Source organism: Rhinoraja longicauda, chromosome 33, assembly GCF_053455715.1.
Source record: "Rhinoraja longicauda isolate Sanriku21f chromosome 33, sRhiLon1.1, whole genome shotgun sequence".
Lineage (NCBI taxonomy): Eukaryota > Metazoa > Chordata > Chondrichthyes > Rajiformes > Arhynchobatidae > Rhinoraja > Rhinoraja longicauda.
The window spans coordinates 11,644,978-11,666,354 of NC_135985.1; the positions used below are offsets into that span (position 1 = coordinate 11,644,978).

The window sequence follows — 21,377 nt, forward strand, 5'->3', positions numbered from 1 at the left end:
CCTATTCCTTTTCTCCAGAGATGCTGCCTGACCCACTGAGTTACTCCAGCTTTTTGTGTCTATCTTCGGTTTAAACAAACATCTGCAGTTCCTTCCTGTACACAGTATTCCTGTGCCTGGTTCAGATAAGGATATCACCTCGGAGTTTGATGGTGCGGGGTGTCAGCAAAATCATGCCCTTGAATGTCAAGAATAGGTGGCTAGACTCCCTCTTGTTGGGGTGGTCTCTGCCTAGGCACTTATATGGTTTGAATGTTTGCTGCTACCTATCAGCCTGCATCTGTTTATTAGTGACTATTCAACCAAGTGATCTTTTGGAGATATTTTTTAATTTACAAAAATCTCCAAATGTAATATCAAATTATAAAGAATTTAATTATTTTTATCAATTCAACATCCAAATTATCAGGACATTGCTAAGATCCATATCGTACACTCTGCTCGATCAATTGTACTTTAGTTTGAACTGTTTGTATCTATGCATAGCTATAGTTCCTCTGTCCCTCTCTTTCACCTCCCCCTTCCCAGTTCTCCCACTGTCTTCCTATCTCCAACTACATCCTATCTTTGTCCCGCCCCCTCTCCTGACATCAGTCTGAAGAAGGGTCTCGACCCAAAATGTCACCCACTCCTTCTCTCCTGAGATGCTGCCTGACCCGCTGAGTTACTCCAGCATTTTGTGATACTATAGATATCTGATGTTTGGACAGTGTGCAAAACAAAGTTTTTAACTGTACCTCAGCACACGTGACAATAATAAACATCAAACTAATCCCTTCCTTTGTAAATGTTAATGCATTTCAAACAACTAAAGAGAGGCACGAAATGCTGGGAACACACTGCAGGTCATGCAGCGTCAGAGAGGAAGGAGCCAGACCTAACAGTTCAGGGTGACGATCTCTTGTCACCAAATGTCAGGGTGACAATTAATGGGGGGGCTGCCAGTCTCAATATTTGCTCAACCCCCCAAGGTGAGCAGTGAGTGGGAGGAATATCAGACGGAAAACGTAAAGAAGGTTTCCCACACAGCCAGCATGTATTTAGTTCTGCAAACTGGATTTTCAAGAAAGGATCAAACCACAATGCCCCACTTAAAGCTCGCTAAATCTAGGAGTGACATTTACTTTTTACATTATTCCACAAAGCTATTCTACAATTGATTATTTCTGACCAATTATCTGGAATAGTAAATAACGTGATACCCTGCATAATTCAAAACATTTGTACTTCAAGAATATATCTGAAATGATTTTTAATTAGCACCTAGTTGCAGAGAATTCGCTCATCTGCAACCACATGTGGGTGCTTTGCAATTAAGGCCGTCATTGAAATTCAATATTTTCACTTGCTGTTCCAGAACAGAAACAAAGCAGTCACAGTTAGAAGGAAGGATGGCCAGCTTCCTGTATCCACATGAATACAATGGGTGCACAGAAGCCGGGCGAACAGCATTCTGCCGCAGCTTAACACTTTCTCACCCTAACCCAACTCTGCTCAGGCAGGTACAACAGTAACAACATTTTATTCATCGTGACAATAAACTTTTTATACATTTGCTTAAGTGGCGTAGCGGTCGAGTTGCTGCCTTACAGTGCCTACAACTCCAGAGACCCGGGTTCGATCCTGACTACCGGTGCTTGTTTGTATGGAGTTTGTACTTTCTCCCCATGACCTGCGTGGGTTTTCTCCGAGATCTTCGGTTTCGTCCCATACTCCAAAGGCATACAGGTTTGTAGGTTAATTGGCTGGGTATCAATGTAAATTGTCCCTAGTCTGTGTAGGATAGTGTTAATATGCAGGGATCACTGGGTGGCGTGGACTCGGTGGGCCGAAGGGCCTGTTTCCACACTGTATCTCTAAAACTAAAACTAAACCAAAACGTGATTCCCAGAGAGTCTATCCTAACCAACAGGTTCTCTTCCAGCCTCATCCCGTCCTCTGCTCCGGATGTCGTGCTTGGTGGCTGAGCCAAACCAGACCATGATGGAGAAGGTGAGGACAGACTCTACGATGGCAGTATAAAACTGGACCCTCATTGCCTGTGGCAGATTGTGTTTTCTCAGCTGCCGCAGGAAGTACATCCTCTGTTGGGACTTTTTGACTGTGGCCTCCCATTTAAGGTCCCTGGAGATGATGGTTCCAAGGACCTTAATGACTCCACAGATGTGACTGTGGTGTTGTTGATGGTGAGTGGGGGGAGGGGAGGGGGAGCTCTCCTAAAGTCCACAATCAATTCCACCGTCTTAAAGGCATTGAGCTCCAGGTTGTTACGATTTCACCAGGACGCCAGCTGTGTCAGTTTCTGGCTGTGGGCAGATTCCTCCCCATCCAGGATCAGTCCAATCAGGGTTGTGTCGTCCGCAACTTGAGAAGCTTGACAGAGGAGTCTGTGGAGGTGCAGTCGTTGGTGTAGAGAGAGTACAGGAGAGGGGAGAGTACGCAGCCTTGCAGTGCTCCTATGCTGAGGGTCTGCGGGTCCGAGATGTGCTTTCCCAGCCTCACATGCTGCTTCCTGTCTGTCAGAAAGTTGGTGATCCACTTACAGAGGAGTTCAGGCACAGTCAACTGGGAGAGTTTGTAGTGTGGTAGCTCTGGCGTAATGGTGTTGAATGCAGAGCTAAAATCCACAAACAGAATCCTTGCATAGGTCCCCTGACGGTCTAGGTGCTGGAGGATGAAGTACAGGCCTAGGTTGATTGTGTCATCCACTGATCTATTGGCCCGGTATGCAAACTGCAGAAGGTCCAGCAGGGGGTTTGTGATATTTTTCAGCTGGGCCAGCACAGGTCTTTCAAGGCTCTTCATGATTACAGAGGTCAGTGCGACAGGCCTGTAGTCATTAAGACCAGTCATCCTTGGCTTTATGGGTATGGGAACAATAGTGGAGACTTGGAAGCAGGCAGGGACAATGCAGGTTTGCAGGGACCAATTTAAAATGTCTGTGTAGACCAGTGCCAGTTGTTCGGCACAGAGCTTGAGGGTAGAGGGGGAAACATTGTCCGGCCCTGGAGATTTCCGGCTTTTCTGTCTGTAACAAGCCCAGACTGAAGGTAAGGTTCTGTTTCTCAAGCTTACATTGGGCCTCCTTACAACAGTTTGGGAGGTCACAGATATAGAGAAGTCAGAGTAGGAATGGGGTGGAGAACTGAGCGTCCGGTGGCAGGAAGCTTAGAAGCAGTCCTGTGGGTGCTTGGCACACCACAAGCCCAATCTGCGTTTTTGGTTTCACTAATTGAGAAGAGACCACAGTGAGAACAGTGAACCCAGCAGACTGGATCGGATGAAGTACAAGAGAATCACTGCATCACCTGGAAGGAGTGTTTGGGAAGGAAAGAGTTAAAAGCACAGGTGTTGCATTTCCTGTAGTTGCAAGGGAAAGTGCCAGGAGGAGAGGTGGGAAGAGAGGACCAGGGAGTTGCTAAGAGAACTTTTCCTTCAGAATGCTGAAAGAGTAGGCGCAGAAAAGTCTGCTTGAAGAAAGAGTGATCATGAAATGGGAGTGGATCCTCATTCTGAGGCTGGCTTTTTAGAACCATTCTTTCTACCACCATCCAATTCTTCAGGCCATCATGAGCATCCAACACAGAGAGACTTCATTTTTGAGTGTCTCTCTCGGTGTCAAAACGAGAGAATGCACTCGATAAGCACAAGACTATCCAACATTCTGCTGCCTCACCACGATGATGGCATTGCTGTTGAGGCGATGAGGTGCAGCAGGTTGGAGCAGTAACTAGGCCCAGGCAGTGAACACCAAGGCCCAACCTTGGATCACCCCCCATGACCGTCTGATAGCTCAGGACGTCAGACAAATTATCACCATTTCCAAATGTCTCTAAGTATCGTAGACATTTTGAAATCCTTGAAAAAAGTAAATGAACTTTTTAAAACCTTTAATAATACTTCTACTTAAAAGTTAATTTAATTAGAATTAATTATTATTAAATTACGTCATTTTAATGCTAGCCGTGCCATTGCTGGATGTATCAGCGGTGACTGTTGTAAAGCAGAAAGGATGGACATAAGGTGCATCCAGCCCTCAGCTCAGTAAGCTGCAGAGAATGCAGGACACCATGGTGAGCCAGACGTTGTGATGCACCCACACTGTCACCAGCCAACATGTATTGCGATAATTTTAACCCTGCATGTGTTAACAACAGTAGTCTTCAAACCTCAAAAAAAGCATTGGTTACACGCCTCTGCATCGTTGCGCTTACCACTGCGTGGAAATTGGGCTGGATTGCACAGCTCCCAAGACTCAATGGTGAGCCAGAGTTTGGATGCATCAACGCTCAATCTCCAGCCAACTTGTAGTTCTGGACCTCTGCATCAGTGTACGCACTGCTGTGCGGAAAGTCGGACAGGAGTTGCAGAGCTTCCAAGACTCAATGATGACCTAGAGGTCAGATGCACCAGTGTGTAATCTCCAGCCCAATACGTACTTGGACATGGATATCCTGAACAAGCCAACATCAGATCTCAGCTATCAGTTTTCTCTGCAACCTCTAGCCAGCCAGTTGTAACAGTCATTGGCTTTTTCCAAAGAGAGCCATTAAAGTTTGTGATTTGCAGTTTCACTCTTTACAAAAATGTATTCTGTTTCTGAAGAGATCAGAGGATTGCCTGCATCCATACGAAGTTTGAATACTCACTAAGTTTTTTCTTTCTAGCTCTGGCAGAAAACAGGAGGCTCCCTGTATATCACAAACTAGTGAGGTCACTGCGACCGGATTTGTGAACGGTTATTCAAATGGATCACCAAATACATGTGAAATGCAACAAATCTAAGAGTTGATTTTAATGAGCAAAATTTCAAAGGACTAGTTTAACAATACGACGTATTTAGAGTTAGCTCTCGTGAAAACATCAGCCAGAGTGGAAATGGTTTCCATTGAGAAAGATTTCAGAGAACAAAGTTTCTTAATGTACTTCAACAATTTTTAGAATAATGTAAGTGGAAAGTATGGGTAGGAAACAAAACTGCAGATGTTGGTTTAAATCGAAGGTAGACACAAAATGCTGATGTAACTCAGCGGGTCAGGCAGCATCTCAGGAGAGAAGGAATGGGTGACGTTTCGGGTCGAGACCCTTTTTCAGACCTAAGCGGAAAGTATGCTCTTTGCCATTGAACAGAGAGCAGTGCAGCACAAGAACAGGCCCCCAACTAGGGATGCCAACTTCCTCACTCCCAAATACGGGACAAGTTAACGTTACCGCCCCAAGCCCCACGTGACCTCACCCAGCCAGCGGCCACGTGCTCCAGCTCCACCAATGGCGGCCTCCCGACCCGGACGGCCGCCATTGGTGGAGCGGGAGCTCTTGGCCGCTGGCTGGGTGAGGTCACTTGGGGTGCGGGGCGGTGACGTCACCCTTTGTCCCTTATTTGGGAGTGAGGAAGTTGGCAATCCTATTAATACGGGGCAAGGGCGGTCCCATACGGGACAAACTAATTTAGCCCAAAATACGGGATGTCCCGGCTAATAAGGGACAGTTGGCAACCCTACCCCCAGCCCACAATGTCTGTGCCGAACATGATGCCAATACCATCACTCATCTTCCTGCACATAATCCATATCCTTCCATCCCCTGTTATGGACATTCAAAAGTCTTTCAAATGCCTTTAACATGGTGAGTTTCAACCACCAACCCCAGCAGTGCGTTCCATGCACTCACCTCTGTGCAAAGATTTTCCCCACACATCCCCTTTACACTTTACCCCTCTCACCTTAATGCTATACCCTCTTATATTGTTACTTTTGCAAGTTAGGTTTTCTGTAATCTCATTTATTTTTACTAATATCAGTCTGACAATAGACAATAGACAATAGGTGCAGGAGTAGGCCATTCAGCCCTTCGAGCCAGCACCGCCATTCAATGCGATCATGGCTGATCACTCTCAATCAGTACCCCCTCACTCCGCTATCCTTAAGAGCTCTATCCAGCTCTCTCTTGAAAGCATCCAACGAACTGGCCTCCACTGCCTTCTGAGGCAGAGAATTCCACACCTTCACCACTCTCTGACTGAAAAAGTTCTTCCTCATCTCCGTTCTAAATGGCCTACCCCTTATTCTTAAACTGTGGCCCCTTGTTCTGGACTTCCAACATTGGGAACATGTTTCCTGCCTCTAATGTGTCCAATCCCCTAATTATCTTATATGTTTCAATAAGATCCCCCCTCATCCTTCTATATTCCAGTGTATACAAGCCTAATTGCTCCAGCCTTTCAACATACGACAGTCCCGCCATTCCGGGAATTAACCTAGTGAACCTATGCTGCACGCCCTCAATAGCAAGAATATCCTTCCTCAAATTTGGAGACCAAAACTGCACACAGCACTCCAGGTGCGGTCTCACCAGGGCCCGGTACAACTGTAGAAGGACCTCTTTGCTCCTATACTCAACTCCTCTTGTTATGAAGGTCAACATTCCATTGGCTTTCTTCACTGCCTGCTGTACCTGCATGCTTCCTTTCAGTGACTGATGCACTAGGACACCCAGATCTCGTTGAACATCCCCTCTTCCTAACTTGACACCATTCAGATAATAATCTGCCTTTCTATTCTTACTTCCAAAGTGAATAACCTCACACTTATCTACATTAAACTGCATCTGCCATGTATCCACCCACTCACACAACCTGTCCAAGTCACCCTGCAGCCTTATTGCATCTTCCTCACAATTCACACTACCCCCCAGCTTAGTATCATCTGCAAATTTGCTAATGGTACTTTTAATCCCTTCATCTAAGTCATTAATGTATATCGTAAATAGCTGGGGTCCCAGCACCGAACCTTGCGGTACCCCACTGGTCACTGCCTGCCATTCCGAAAGGGACCCATTTATCCCCACTCTTTGCTTTCTGTCTGTCAACCAATTTTCTATCCATGTCAGTACCCTACCCCCAATACCATGTGCTCTAATTTTGCCCACTAATCTCCTATGTGGGACCTTGTCGAAGGCTTTCTGAAAGTCGAGGTACACCACATCCACTGACTCTCCCCTGTCAATTTTCCTAGTTACATCCTCAAAAAATTCCAGTAGATTTGTCAAGCATGATTTCCCCTTCGTAAATCCATGCTGACTCGGAATGATCCTGTTACTGCTATCCAAATGCTCAGCAATTTCGTCTTTTATAATTGACTCCAGCATCTTCCCCACCACTGATGTCAGACTAACTGGTCTATAATTACCCGTTTTCTCTCTCCCTCCTTTCTTAAAAAGTGGGATAACATTTGCTATCCTCCAATCCACAGGAACTGATCCTGAATCTATAGAACATTGAAAAATGATCTCCAATGCTTCCACTATTTCTAGAGCCACCTCCTTAAGTACCCTGGGATGCAGACCATCAGGCCCTGGGGATTTATCAGCCTTCAGTCCCATCAGTCTACCCAAAACCATTTCCTGCCTAATGTGGATTTCCTTCAGTTCCTCCATCACCCTAGGTTCTCCGGCCCCTAGAACATTTGGGAGATTGTGTGTATCTTCCTCAGTGAAGACAGATCCAAAGTAACGGTTTAACTCGTCTGCCATTTCTTTGTCCCCCATAATAAATTCCCCTGCTTCTGTCTTCAAGGGACCCACATTTGCCTTGACTATTTTTTTCCTCTTCACGTACCTAAAAAAACTTTTACTATCCTCCTTTATATTATTGGCTAGTTTACCCTCGTACCTCACCTTTTCTCCCCGTATTGCCTTTTTAGTTAACTTTTGTTGCTCTTTAAAAGAGTCCCAATCCTCTGTCTTCCCACTCTTCTTTGCTATGTCTGTGATGCATCTGGGAAAGAATTTGCTCAACCTTCTGCTGAAATCCTTTGGCTAAAGGTCAGTGGTCAAAGGTTAAATAAACAGTGTTATCTTGCATTACCTCATCCTGCAGCTTCTTGATCATTAGTAAAGATTTCTCCACCTCCAGGCCTTTGGTTTTCAGCTGCTGCTGCAGGGCAGTCAGCTGACTCCGGCTCTTTTCCTTGCACTCATCCAGTTCCTTCCGCAGATCAAGGCTCGACCTCTGAGAATCCTTAATCATCTCAGCCATCTGCAGGAGGTAGAACAGGAATGGGGGAAGGGGGAGGGTAAAGCAGCAAAGAAAACATTTCTTTAAGAGTTCCACATTAAACACAGAGAAAAGATTTGAACTCACTTTACAGTTTCTTCACTCAATCCAATATGGTGAAGCAGAGTCTCTGAACGAATTATCCACCAGCTCCACTTCTCCACTTCTCCACTTCTCCACTCTTCCCTGTAGCCCTGGATTTTTTCCCTTTAATGTGTTTAACCAATGCTTTTTATACAACGGGTTTAAAGACTGTTTGCCAGCCCATTGCACGTAGAGGGTTTGGAACATGTTTAAAGCCCCTAGGACTGCTTGCCAGAGGAACATGGGGCAGCACAGTGCCGCGGCTGGTAGAGATGCTGCCTCACAGCACCAGAGAGCCAGGTGCTGGCTGTGTGGAATCTGCACATTCTCCCTGTGACTGCACACGTCTCCTCTGGGCCCAAAATCATGGGTTTGTAGGTTAATCGGCCTCTGTAAATTGCCCTGAATGTGTAAGGAGTGGATGAGAAAGTGGTGTAACATAGAACCAGTGTGAACAGGTGATTAGTGGTCGGCGTAGACTCGGTGGGTTGAAAGGCCTGTTTCCACATTGTATCTCTAAATACATAAACACATCTGTATACAAAATCCAATGTCATCCTGGTATACTATAAATAGAATAACATGGCTTTGTACTCAAAGCATTGGCAAATAAATGTCGTGTTATGTACACAAATATTTGATGAACATAGTAATATTTTTGAAATTAAAAAATATTATGCAATCCTCCTCTAAACGTGAGCGAGTCTGGTTACACTGCTCTTTCAAGTCGTGCATACCAGATCATGGTACTCACTCTTAAAAATCACCCTCATCTTCCCTCCATTTGTTCACCTAGTGCCCACTCCCGATTCATTAAAAACCACAAATAGTTTTAAGCATTCCATTCAAATCTTCTCCTAACTAACCTCCTCTGCTCTAAAGAGAACCCTCCCAGTTTCCCACATCACTGAAGTCACTCATTCTTCAGATTTGAAACCGAGGAACTAAATGCAAATCCGTTTTATAAGCCAGCATCTGCAGTTCCTTGTTTCGAACGCAATTGCAGATTTAACTTCCTTCCACTGCTTGGAACAGTACCTAGATTAAATGGGATTACTATAAATAGGTATGATGGCAGGCATGGATGGGGTGGGCCGAAAGGCCTGGTGATGTACTGTAGGACTCAATGACAGTACAATCTTCACAGTACCAGCAAAGTGGCTCTCCTACAATTCCACACTCCGTTGCATCCGGTCAAGAGGGGCAGTCAGGCAAAATGGCAGTGTTGTGTTGGAAGGAATTGCAGATGCTGGTTTAAACCGAAGATAAGACACAAAAAGCTGGAGTAACACAGCGGGACAGGCAGCATCTCTGGAGAGAAGGAATGGGTAACGTTTTGGGTCTTGACCCGATACGTCACCCATTCCTTCTCTCCAGAGATACTGCCTGTCCCACTGTTACTCCAGTTTTTCGTGTCTAAAATGGTAGCCTTTGCTGGTGCCACAATCTTGACAGCAGGAGATGAACAAAAGCAGTGTCTAGAATTAACATTTCGATCACTCCTCTCAAGAATAAAGCAATATTCCTTAATTTTCACTGAAGTTGTAACTATTGGAAATGTCATCCAGACCACCAGAATTCTGAGAACCAAGTTATAATGCCTGTATTTCTGGCTACTCAGATTTCCTTTAAAATTCAGAGAACTATTCCATACAAACGAGCACATGATACAGGTCACTTTCTCTAGTAAAGTAAAATGGGAACTCTCAAGAATGTCAAATACTGCTGCAGCATTTTCCCATTATTATTGTATTTGAAAGTGCTGGAGAAACTCAGCGGGTCAGGCTGATTCCTCATTGTAGCTGGGAATTGCGCTGTTCATTCCCCAAAGTTGATAACCAACATCAGAGGGTAGTCAGGGGATTGCTATGAAAGGGCAGGCAACAAGTTCAAGACTTGGCGCATCTGTGGGAGAAAGGATGAGAGGGGATCTTATCGAAACGTATAAGATTATTAAGGGGTTGGACACGTTAGAGGCAGGAAACATGTTCCCAATGTTGGGGGAGTCCAGAACCAGGGGCCACAGTTTAAGAATAAGGGGTAGGCCATTTAGAACTGAGATGAGGAAAAACTTTTCCAGTCAGAGAGTTGTGAATCTGTGGAATTCTCTGCCTCAGAAGGCAGTGGAGGCCAATTCTCTGAATGCATTCAAGAGAGAGCTAGATAGAGCTCTTAAGGATAGCGGAGTCAGGGGGAATGGGGAGAAGGCAGGAACGGGGTACTGATTGAGAATAATCAGCCATGATCACATTGAATGGCGGTGCTGGCTCGAAGGGCCGAATGGCCTCCTCCTGCACCTATTGTCTATAATCCCGAACTTACACCAAACGCTGTTAGATTGATGCAAAACCAGTGGCATTTCCCAGCAGGTTTCCATCCACTGGACAGGCACAAGTCAAACCTTAGAAGTGTGAAGATACCTTGCAGCCATGAATTTCCAAGCAGGAATATTAATACCAACTAAATAATTTGCGCGATGAGGAGTTGATGCAAAGGGACTGACCTCCTTCTGAAGCTTTTCAACCATCCTCTCCATTTGCCTTCTTTCATCCTCCATTTCATTCTTTGTTTTCTTTAGAAGGTCTTTCTGAGCTGTCTCCGCCTGAAGTTTTTCATTTAATTCCTGGTACTCCTGTGATCTCTTGCCGAGGCTTCTCTGTGAAATCAAAGACATTATATATATGACTAAAACTCCTTAAGTCAAGAGGCTATTACATATGAGAATAAAGTGCTCTTGTCATGCGACTGCCCGTGTTTGAACTGAGATGCACAGAGCAAGGGAATTATTTGTGTTTTCATACGGAATATCCACTTCATCCTCTCAGGAATATCTGCCCTGGTCTTGGATTAAAACTAGGTCATGAGCGACCACCCACTTGCTTAAAACCCATTGCCCCTCTTCAGATTTTCAGTTCTAATTAAAGGTTAGGGACCTGAAACATTAACTCTGTTTTACACTCCACAGATAAGGCACAAATCTGCTCAAAGACGCGAACGCAGCTTTTTAAAAACCAGCAAAGCTGCAGCACAGGTCAGCGCAGGAAAACAAATGGACTGCAAAAATCAAACGAGTTTGCTCTGGACTGTACCAAGGTTCAGCATCTCTTTAACTTCCCAGCAAAGATGGGAGATAAGCTGTCTGCTGATCCTGAGTCAACTCTGCATTAAACTCTTTGTGGAATCCAGTGGATGGAACTCAAATGTCTCTAGCTTTGCCAGCAGTTAATCTGGTAAGTATGCACACTGAACATGTGCCAAGTTAATCTGACAGTCCTGTGAAGTCATTAATTTCATTGGAAGAAATGGCTCTGAACATAAAAATGCAGAGTAAGTTCCTTCTTTTTATTTAATTGAGTTTAGTTTAGTTCATTTGGAGATACGGCATGGAAATAGGCCCTTCAATCCATGCCAACCATTGATCACCCATTCATACTAGTTCTGTGTTATTCCACTATTGCAACATTTCATACACACTAGGGCCAATTTTACAGAAGCTTTTGCAGCCGATCTAATTATATTTGTATTCAAATCATTGACGGATATTTTTGATGTTTTCATTTACCACTCCAGAAATGTATTTAATTTGAAAATATGATCATTGCTTTTTTCAATGTTTGTGAATGTGGAACATTCCTCGACATTTACAAAAACATTTTCTTTCGCAGCTCTGCTGGCTGGTGAGGCTTGGAAGTGGGGCTTAATGCAACACTATGAGGGGTTGTATCCGTTTCACCTCATCGCCCGCATTAGAAGCCTCTGTGTTGTGCTCTGCGGGCAACCAGTGCGAACAGTGGGGCAGCACCAGCACAACCCCATGAATCCATGATCAGAAATACTCTGTCCCAGAAGATTGTGGAAGCAGGATAAGGTATTTATAGAGAAAGTAGGTACATTTTTTAAAGAAACATCGGGACATTGAGGATTGTGGTAACTGCACTGGAGTAGGAGCAAAGTTGGACAATGTCAAGAGGTTCAGGTTTTTGATGTCGTCCAACTTTGTTGCACCCCAGTGCATCTACTGCTGAAGGCCTGTCCTCTAGCCTTTAACTTCCAGACCAAGAGTCCATTGCTTGCACCTGGACTGGTCCCAAATAAGGAGAAACAACACACAAAAAGGGGAGCATGTAATCCACCTGGTCCACTCAAACCTGGACAATCCTTCAATATAATAGCGGCTGTTCTGACCCAGGTACTATCTCCTCTCCTGTCAGTTCCCACAGTCCTCAACTGGCTGATCTTTCTTTGAAACTGCTTCCTCTATAAATGCCCCATTCAACTCCCACAATCCTCTGGGGCAGAGAAGTCATCACATTTATCACCTTCTGTGAGATCAAGACCAGGAAATAGCTCTGCCCCTCTGGTTTAAATGGACACGCTTTATCTTGTTACATGTCCCCTCTTTTGAGTTTCTTTCACTGGTGGAAACATCGCAACATCTACCCTGCCATGGCAACGTCTTGGGAACGTCTGTTTCTATAAGATCAGCCCTATTCTCCTAATCACCATCGTGTATAGATCCAGCTTCTTATCCATTATCATGTGTACTGATATTCAATGGTGCTTTATTGCCACATGTGCACTGCACAGTGAAATTATTTTTGCATAGATCAGACTTGCACAAGCTGCCATATTTTGGCACCATTTACAGTATAGTGAAAGCCTTGTTTTACATACTATTCAAACAGATCAGATATACTGTACTTAAATACAATTGCAATAATTTATCCAAAATGTGAAAGCACTGCGTCTTCAATAGACTGCCCTCAGACTGGGAAAATGCTCCATCTTATGGAGTATTGAAATTTTATTCTAAGTGCTGATATTTGTATGTTGGAACGATATGAATTTCCCCCCCACTCCCCTTCACCGTTGTTACAGTAGCATACAGATTATTGATCCGTCCACAGTGTAATATCAAAGCTAAAGGCTAAGGTTAGGGAGAGGAGTAATTTAGCAGTGAAGAGTTGTCTCCCTAGAACCTGCTGTGTTGGTGCTTGGAGCTCACCTGGACATCGTCCAACCGACTCTCCAAAGCTCTCTTTGCGAGTGAAACATCCTGTTCCTGATCTCCGACGTCTCTCAAGGCAGCTTCCAGTTGCTTCTTCTCTTGCTGAAAAAAGTTGCGGTTACAGCCTTTAAGTTTATCACTGAATCAGACCTTAACACCATCAGATATTGCTCTATTATCAAGCAAATGTGTTTTTAGTTTGATCTGCTGACACTCTCAATTTTACATACAAGTTCCGAGTTTATTTCATAGAAATATAGAAACATAGAAAATAGGTGCAGGAATAAGGCATTCGGCCCTTTTCGAGCCAGCATCATGACTGATCATCCAAAATCAGTACCCCGTTCCTGCTTTCTCCCCATAGCCCTTGATCCCAGATCCCAGGATTTCAGGAGGTTCTCACACTTATGTCTCTCTAAATGAGTTCTGAGAAGGAAACTGAGATGAAAATATTTTGAGATGAGATGAACAGAATTGCACGTGAACAAATCATAAGGGACAACACCAGTGATGAAAAGAACCTACTAGACAGAAGGATACCCTAAAAGAACAAAGTGGAAACAAAATTAAACATTGTACGTTTCTGTTCCAAAGATGTAATACTTCAACTGATACATAATTATCCTTAAACTTAAGCACCCTTGAAATTAAAAAATATCTTTAGAATCAATCTAAACAATTCTTCACACAAAAAAAGCTGTATATATGTAGTTCTCCAAAGATATCTTTGGTCTTTTATTCTGTTATGTATCTGGGAAATGTTTCCACACATTTATGATACTAAATCTGGTTTTATTTTAAATTTATTTTTCATGGTGAGATCATCAATGGCCAGGCTGAGGTCTGTTTTTAATCCTTAATTGCACTTGGAAAGGTGATCTGCTGCCTTAAATCCTGTAGTCCTCCTGGTGAAGGTACTCCCACAATGCTGTTGGGTAGGAAGGTCCAAGAATTCAACCCGGCAACAATGAAGGACAGGCAAACAGTTCCAAGTCAGGATGTGTTGAGCTCAGAGGAGAACTTGCAGATGATTGGGTTCACACACACTTGCTGGTCTCGGTCGACACGGTGGTGGAAATGATTGGTGGGACTGTCAGAAAAGCCTTGCCATGGAATTGTAGTCTATTTTGAACATAGTGCACGCTGCAGCCAGCGGTGGACAGGATGAAGGTTTAGAGTGGTGGTTGGAGTGTTCATCACGGGGGCATTGTGTCCTGAAGTTGGTGAACTTCTTGAGGGCTGTTGACACTGGACCAATCCCGCAAGTGGAAAGTGTAGGAATAAACTGCAGATGCGGTTTTAAACCGAAGATAGACACAAAATGCTGGAGTAACTCAGAGGGACAGCATCTCTGGATAGAAGGAATGGGTGACGTTTTGGGTCGAGACCCTTCTTCAGTAGAAGGGTCTCGACCCGAAACGTCACCCATTCTTATCCAGAGATGCTGCCGGCCCGCTGAGTTACTCCAGCATTTTGTGTCTATTGCGACTTGTGGATGGCAGGAAGGTGCTGAATTGTCAGTAAGTGAGCCAATTGCTGCAGGATATTGAGCTGCTGACCTCTCTTGTAGCCAAAGTGACAGGTTTAACTGGTCTTCCAGAGAGTCACGAGCTTTAGAACTGCTTCCATAGCCTTCTGAGGAAGAGATATCTTGAAGAGTTCTAACGCAGAGGTAGATTTAAAAAAAATATTTGGGGGTGGTGTGAATGTCCAATTGAGGTTATTGAATGTTCGAGCAGATTCGAGGGATCAACTCCTCCACATTCATATGCCGGTGTTGTAACTATTTTGGAACAGTTTGGGCTCAGCCACAGCTTGTTCTTAAATACAAGTCTTCTGTAAGAGTGATGAGATATTGAGATGTTGATGTTCCCATGGCCTTTGCTGCAATCAGCTCTCTCAGCCGTTTCTTGATTTTCACAAGAGTCAATAATTTTTTTTTTACATAACCTGGCTGCAGAATTTTAAGCTGCAGAATTTCAAACCCAGTTTGTTGTGGGTGGTAATTTCATCATTGGGGGAAAAAAGCAGGTCAGATTTAGTGAAAATCCAGGACAAGAACTAAAACAATACCAATTGTACCATGAAAGATATTGCATAATAACATAACTGGGGGGTACAAGATACATTCTCCTTATGATGCCAGGCGTTGGGAGCAGAGTATAATGTGAAGATATTATTACTACACACACACAATGAGCCTTAATGATCCTAGGAAAATAACTGCAGATACTGGTTCAAATTGAAGTTATCACAAAATGCTGGAGTAACTCAGCGGGTCAGGCAGCATCTCAGGAGAGATGGAATGGGTGACGTTTCGGGTCGAGACCCTTCTTCAGAATATCATTTTACATTCAACCTTTCAGGTAATGTAAATAACCTGACCTCCAACACCAAACATCTTTACTTGCAAAAGGCAAATGGAAGGACTAATCCCCAGAAACAAAGGTTCTAAGCAATTTAAAAATCTGTGGATCCACTTGTGGCATGGGTCTGACAGATTCTTGGTTGTTCAACCATGCACAATCATGCAAAAGTGCTCTTTAAAAGTTCCAGAGATTGGCTTGAGTGATCAGTGCGTGCTCCTCACAGATCACTTAGTGCTAATCGTGGAAAACCCCACAGTTGATTGTCTCCAAGTTGCCTCAAGTCTCTGAACTGTTTTAAGAGTTTCCTGATGAAGCTATAGGTGAATGGCATGTCCATCAGGATTCACATTCCTCCCACAGCAATGCTCAGCTTTGGAGATCCATGGGATAGGTGGAGCTCCACACGAAGGGCTCAACAAGGCACAATGTTTCTGCAGATACAAAATGCTGGAATAACTTAAACCACCATCTGCAGTTTTCTTTCCTACACATGTTTCTGCAGATGCTGGTTTAAATCGAAGAAAGAGACAAAATGCTGGAGTAACTTAGCGGGTCAGGCAGCATCTCTGGAGAGAAGGAATAGGCGACGTTTCAGGTCGAGACCCTTCGTCAGAGTAGAAGAGGCTAATCCGCTGAGTTACTCCAGCGTTTTGCCTCTTGGGTATTCCCGTGATTTTCCAAGATGCAAACCTCATGAAGAACTATATTAATGTTAAAATGACTGAAATACTAAATCTTTAGGAAAAACGAGCAGATGAGAGGACAGAGGCAGGTGAGTGAAACCACCTCTCCCCGGCTGTATTACCTCCAGACGTGCAAACTTCTCCCTCTGCCTTCTCTCCTCCTCCTTCATGTTATAAATTATTTGATTGAGTTCACCAATTTCAGCTTGTAGTTTGTCGATTTTATTTTTCAAGGTCCCTTGTTCATCCTCAAGATGCCTCACACGTTCCTCTGCTGGGTTCTTTGCTTGCTTGATTTCAATGTTTTCTTGCTCCAGTTTTCTTTGGGTCTGTTGGAATAATTTAGCAATAAAACATGTGAACTTTCAATATAATACCGATCCATGTCCAAAACAACGTAGACAAACAAAAGAAAAGAAACCATTAAATTAACATTAAATGGCTTTTCTAACTAGCTTCTCTGCCTGGTTTATAGTTGGTGATGGAATATTCACCCCCTACTCTTTCCGTACATGTTTGTATTGTAAACATTACCCAAACTATTAATTACACGCTATCACCATCAATAAAACTTCCTTCAGCAGTCGGAATGGATTCATAATACATGTCGCTGATGAAGAATAATTCAATTGTCAAATTGTATAACTCAGATTCAAAATGACTCATCAGATGTTACCATACTCTATGTAAAATGTCCATTTACAACACGATACGATAAACGTTATTCATCCCCGGAGGGAAATTGGTGAGCCGACAGTCACAACACACACAGTACACAAAAACCTGAAATTAAAAGTGAAAAGAAAAGAAAAGAATAAGCAACTGTTGGCTGGCTGCCGTGTGCACAGTGCCTAAACCGGAATGAACAAACGAACAAACGAACGCAGACTTATCCCCTGGGCAGAGGATTCTAAACTACAGTGCCCCCCTCCCCACACCAGGTCCCCCTTTGTTCTCCCACCGTCTCTCATGGTGGACCCCCCCCCGGCCGGGTCCTCCATTGCTCTTCATGGCGGTCGTCCCCCCGCCGGGTCCTCCATTGCTCTTCATGGTGGACCCCCCACGCCGGGTCCTCCATTGTTCGCCAGGGCAGTTGTTACCCTTCTCCTAGCTAACAATAATCTATTCTACGTGTTCCTTGATCTCCATCTCTTTTGTCTCGTTTTCACACCTGACACTTCCTTATCTCTGTATCTCCCTCCCCCCAGACTCAATCTGAAGAAAGGTCTTGACCACGAAACATCACCCATTCCAGAGATGCTGCCTGTCCCACTGAGTTACTCCAGCATTTTATGTATATCTTTGATTGTATTGAATGGTGGGGCAGGCTTGTGGTGCTGAGTGATCTACTCTTTCTCCTGTTGCCTTGTGTTCTTGTACACTGATAAATCAGTTCTAACCAAGTGCCGAGCTGCTCTCAATGTGCACTGTTCACCCTTTACCTAAAGCTCTGCAGTTGGATTTATGATCGATTATTCATCTGTGTACTTTCCCTCAATATCAAAGAAGGTCCCTTAAAGCCATCAACCCAAAACACATTTGGTACAGCAAAAGCTTGACTGCATCGTAGCAAAATCAAAACAAATAGATGTGACCAAAGAAAATTGCAGATATTGCAAATCAGGTTACTTAACTGAAACATTAACTTTGTTTTTCCTTTCACAGCCACTGCCTGACCTGCTGAGTGCTCCTCAATGAACATGCATGACATCCAACATCATGAACAGCACAAGCTTGCATTGATATTTACCTTACCACAGGACTGACAACTACCAATAAAAGATCTTGATCAGATCAACATTTGATTGCTCTGGCAGCTTGTTAAGCTGTAAAATGATATTATGGCCTGGCTCTTTTCATATTTGGAAGTGATTAAATATATTTACAGAAGAAATAGTGAACTATCCCAGAACAAATTATCAGGGTCATGCAATTGTAATCATTCTCCGTCTATCCTCCACAGAGTTTGGAGAGAAATACGTGCACTATATTTCCTGTACCTAATCATAACATACTTCAAATGTTTAAAATACCTTGCTGTCATCTGAGGCCGCAAGGCAGGTGCACTGTGGGAAAGACAGGTGGGCTTTTAATGTTCAGCACTTACATTAGTTGAGTTCTGTCAATGCACGTGAAAATGCAGAAGGGAAAAAGGAGTTTCAACATTTGAAAATGAATAAATGACACAAATTTCTTTGAAGCACTAAAATGCAGAAATGCCTTCGGTCTTTGATTGTTTGAAGGCCAAGAAAGATCAAGATGAAAACAGTTACCACAGGAACAAATGGGACTCTCAGTCCCCACACAATACAGACAGGTGGACAATAAAAGCACACACTTGCCTTGAATAAAAGTTGCCATTCAAAACAATAAAGGTGACAGGAGCATGGATTACCTGCGCTGTAAGAATGCCACAGATAGTTTATTCATCATGGCCCTCTTTGGCAAGGCCTTTGTTTATCAGCCATCCCCAATTGCCCTATCTCTGACTGAGACTATTGGGTCACGGGGCAGCTTGAAGGAGATTGTTGGATATTTTTATTTTATATTTTTCTCTCTGTCCTTTCTGATTATTCCAAGAAATTTAAATCAGGATACTTCGGTAAGGATAAGGAGTGCATATTTAAAGTGGCAAAGTCCAATTCAAATCAATTAATCTAATCAATCCAACCAATTAATCAGAACCAAAACGGTGAGGTGTTGTATAGACAATAGACAATAGGTGCAGGAGGAGGCCATTCGGCCCTTCGAGCCAACACCGCCATTCAATGTGATCAAGGCTGATCATTCTCAATCAGTACCCCGTTCCTGCCTTCTCCCCATACCCCTGACTCCGCTATCCTTAAGAACTCTATCTAGCTCTCTCTTGAATGCATTCAGAGAATTGGCCTCCACTGCCTTCTGAGGCAGAGAATTCTACAGATTTACAACTCTGACTGAAAAAGTTTTTCCTCATCTCCGTTCTAAATGACCTACCCCTTATTCTTAAACTGTGGCCCCCTACTCTTTATAAATTATTTGATTGAGTTCACCAGTTTTGTTGTAGTTGCAACATGTGTGACTTGGTGAACCCCCTCGTGGTAAACAGTAACAACATCTGCAGCAAGTGACAGAAACAAAGAACTGCAGGTGCTGGTTAATGCACTAAAGGAAACAAAGTGCTGGGGTAATTCAGCGGGTCAGGCAGTATCTCTGAAGAGCATGGATAGGCGATGTTTCAGGTCTGACTGGTGTGACTGCAGGAGAATGATGGTGTGACTGCAGGAGAATGATGGTGTGACTGCAGGAGAATGATGGTGTGACTGCAGGAGAATGATGGTGTGACTGCAGGAGAATGATGGCGTGACTGCAGGAGAATGATGGTGTGACTGCAGGAGAATGATGGTGTGACTGCAGGAGAATGATGGTGTGAATGCAGGAGAGTGATGGTGTGAATGCAGGAGAATGATGGTGTGACTGCAGGAGAGTGATGGTGTGACTGGCAGTGGGTTGCAGGGTAGAGTTCCCAAGGTGCCTCAGACCCTGTCCCTGGCAAGGTGCCCCAGACCCTGCCCCTCAGACCCTGCCCCTGGCTGAGAGATACAAGGTTCTTGTTCCCTGTATGGATAAGGGAGGGGATGTACACATTCTCCATGGCACAAGTCAGCATTCAAATGTACGGAGAAAATAAATGTAATGGGGGATAGCACATTCCAGGCAACAGACTAAGTCTTGAAGCTGTGTTGACTGCCTGGTGCCAGGGTTAAGGATGTCTTAACCCCTACGTTGTGTGGACCTGGACCCACCACAGTTCGTCAACCACCACATCAGAACAACAGCAGATCAGATCCTGCTTGGTCTCCACTCTGCATTGGACCACTAGAACAACAAGAACAGCCACGGTGGTGCAGCGGTAGAGTTGCTGCCTTACAGCGCCAGAGACCCGGGTTCAATCCTGACTACCTGCGCTGTCTGTACGGAGTTTGTACGTTCTCCCCGTGACCTGCGAGGGCTTTCTCCGAGATCTTCGGTTTCCTCCCACACTCCAAAGACGTACAGGTTTGTAGGTTAATTGGCTTTGTGTATGTGTAAATTGTCTCTAGTGTGTGTAGGATAGTGTTAGTGTGCGGGGATCACTGGTCGGTGCGGACTCGGTGGGCCGAAGGGCCTGTTTCCACGCTGTATCTCTAAACTAAACTAAACTCACGCATCAGGCTATCGCCAATTAACTACAGCTCAGCATTCAACACCATTGTTTCCTCTAAACTTATCATCAAATTTGAAGAAATAAGTCTCTGTTCGTCCCCATGCCATTCATTGGAGCTTTGACTTCCTCACCAGAACTCAATCAGTATAACTTGGCAACAACACTTCCTATTCACTGACCATCAGAACAGGGTCATCTCAAGGCTGTGGGTGCTGAGTCCCCCACTCTACTCTACACCAGATACAGATTCCATCTTTAACAGTTGCCATGATCCATGTGGCAACCAACAATATAAGTAGAACCAGGAAGGACACTCTGCTGAGGAATTATGTGCAGTTCTGGGCAAAATTGAAAAGCAGAACAAAGGTGATTTTTAAAACAACTGCTGGTGGAAACCAAAGGGCCAGGCGAGTTCTTCTGAAAAAGGACCCTTCTGCGAGTTCATTCTGAAAAAGGGACCGGACCCAGTGGGTCATCCGTCCATTTCCCTCCACAGATGCCTCCTGACCCACTGAGTTCCTCCAATCGTTTCTTCTTTAGATTTAGATTTTAGAGATACAGCGCAGAAACAGGCCCTTCGGCCCACCGGGTCCGCGCCACCTAGCGATCCCCGCACATTAACACTATCCTACACCCACTAAGAAAGATTTATTATTATTTTTTTACATTTGCCCAGCCAATCAACCTACAAACCTGTACGTCTTTGGAGTGTGGGAGGAAACCGGAGATCCCGGAGAAAAGCCACGCAGGTCACAGGGAGAACGTACAAACGCCGTACAGTACAGCACCCGTAGTCAGGATCGAACCCGAGTCTCCGGCGCTGCATTCGCTGTAAGGCAGCAACTCTACCGCTGCGCCACCGTGCCGCCCTACTCAAGAGTTCAGCATCTGCAGACTCGTGTCACCCCAAGGGTGATAACCACATGCAAATTTGCAGAAAGTAAATAGGATGTGGATCAAAGCTTGGTGTGGGAGAGGTGGATCTTGATTCATG

The 21,377-nt window shown here is 44.3% G+C and overlaps 1 protein-coding gene across 5 annotated transcripts in view; it reads right to left on the reverse strand.

Annotated features, from left to right (window-relative positions):
• The window catches only part of cgnl1 (cingulin-like 1), a 132,243-nt gene that overhangs the window by 31,876 nt on the left and 78,990 nt on the right, over positions 1–21,377 (reverse strand). For all 5 annotated transcript variants that reach the window (XM_078427048.1, XM_078427045.1, XM_078427044.1 and 2 more), the window contains exons 9-12: positions 16,320–16,526; positions 13,143–13,247; positions 10,641–10,793; positions 7,865–8,035 (exon numbers count right to left, since the gene is read on the reverse strand). In XM_078427048.1, the coding sequence (XP_078283174.1) occupies positions 7,865–8,035; positions 10,641–10,793; positions 13,143–13,247; positions 16,320–16,526 (636 nt within the window). The remainder of the gene's footprint in view (positions 1–7,864; positions 8,036–10,640; positions 10,794–13,142; positions 13,248–16,319; positions 16,527–21,377) is intronic.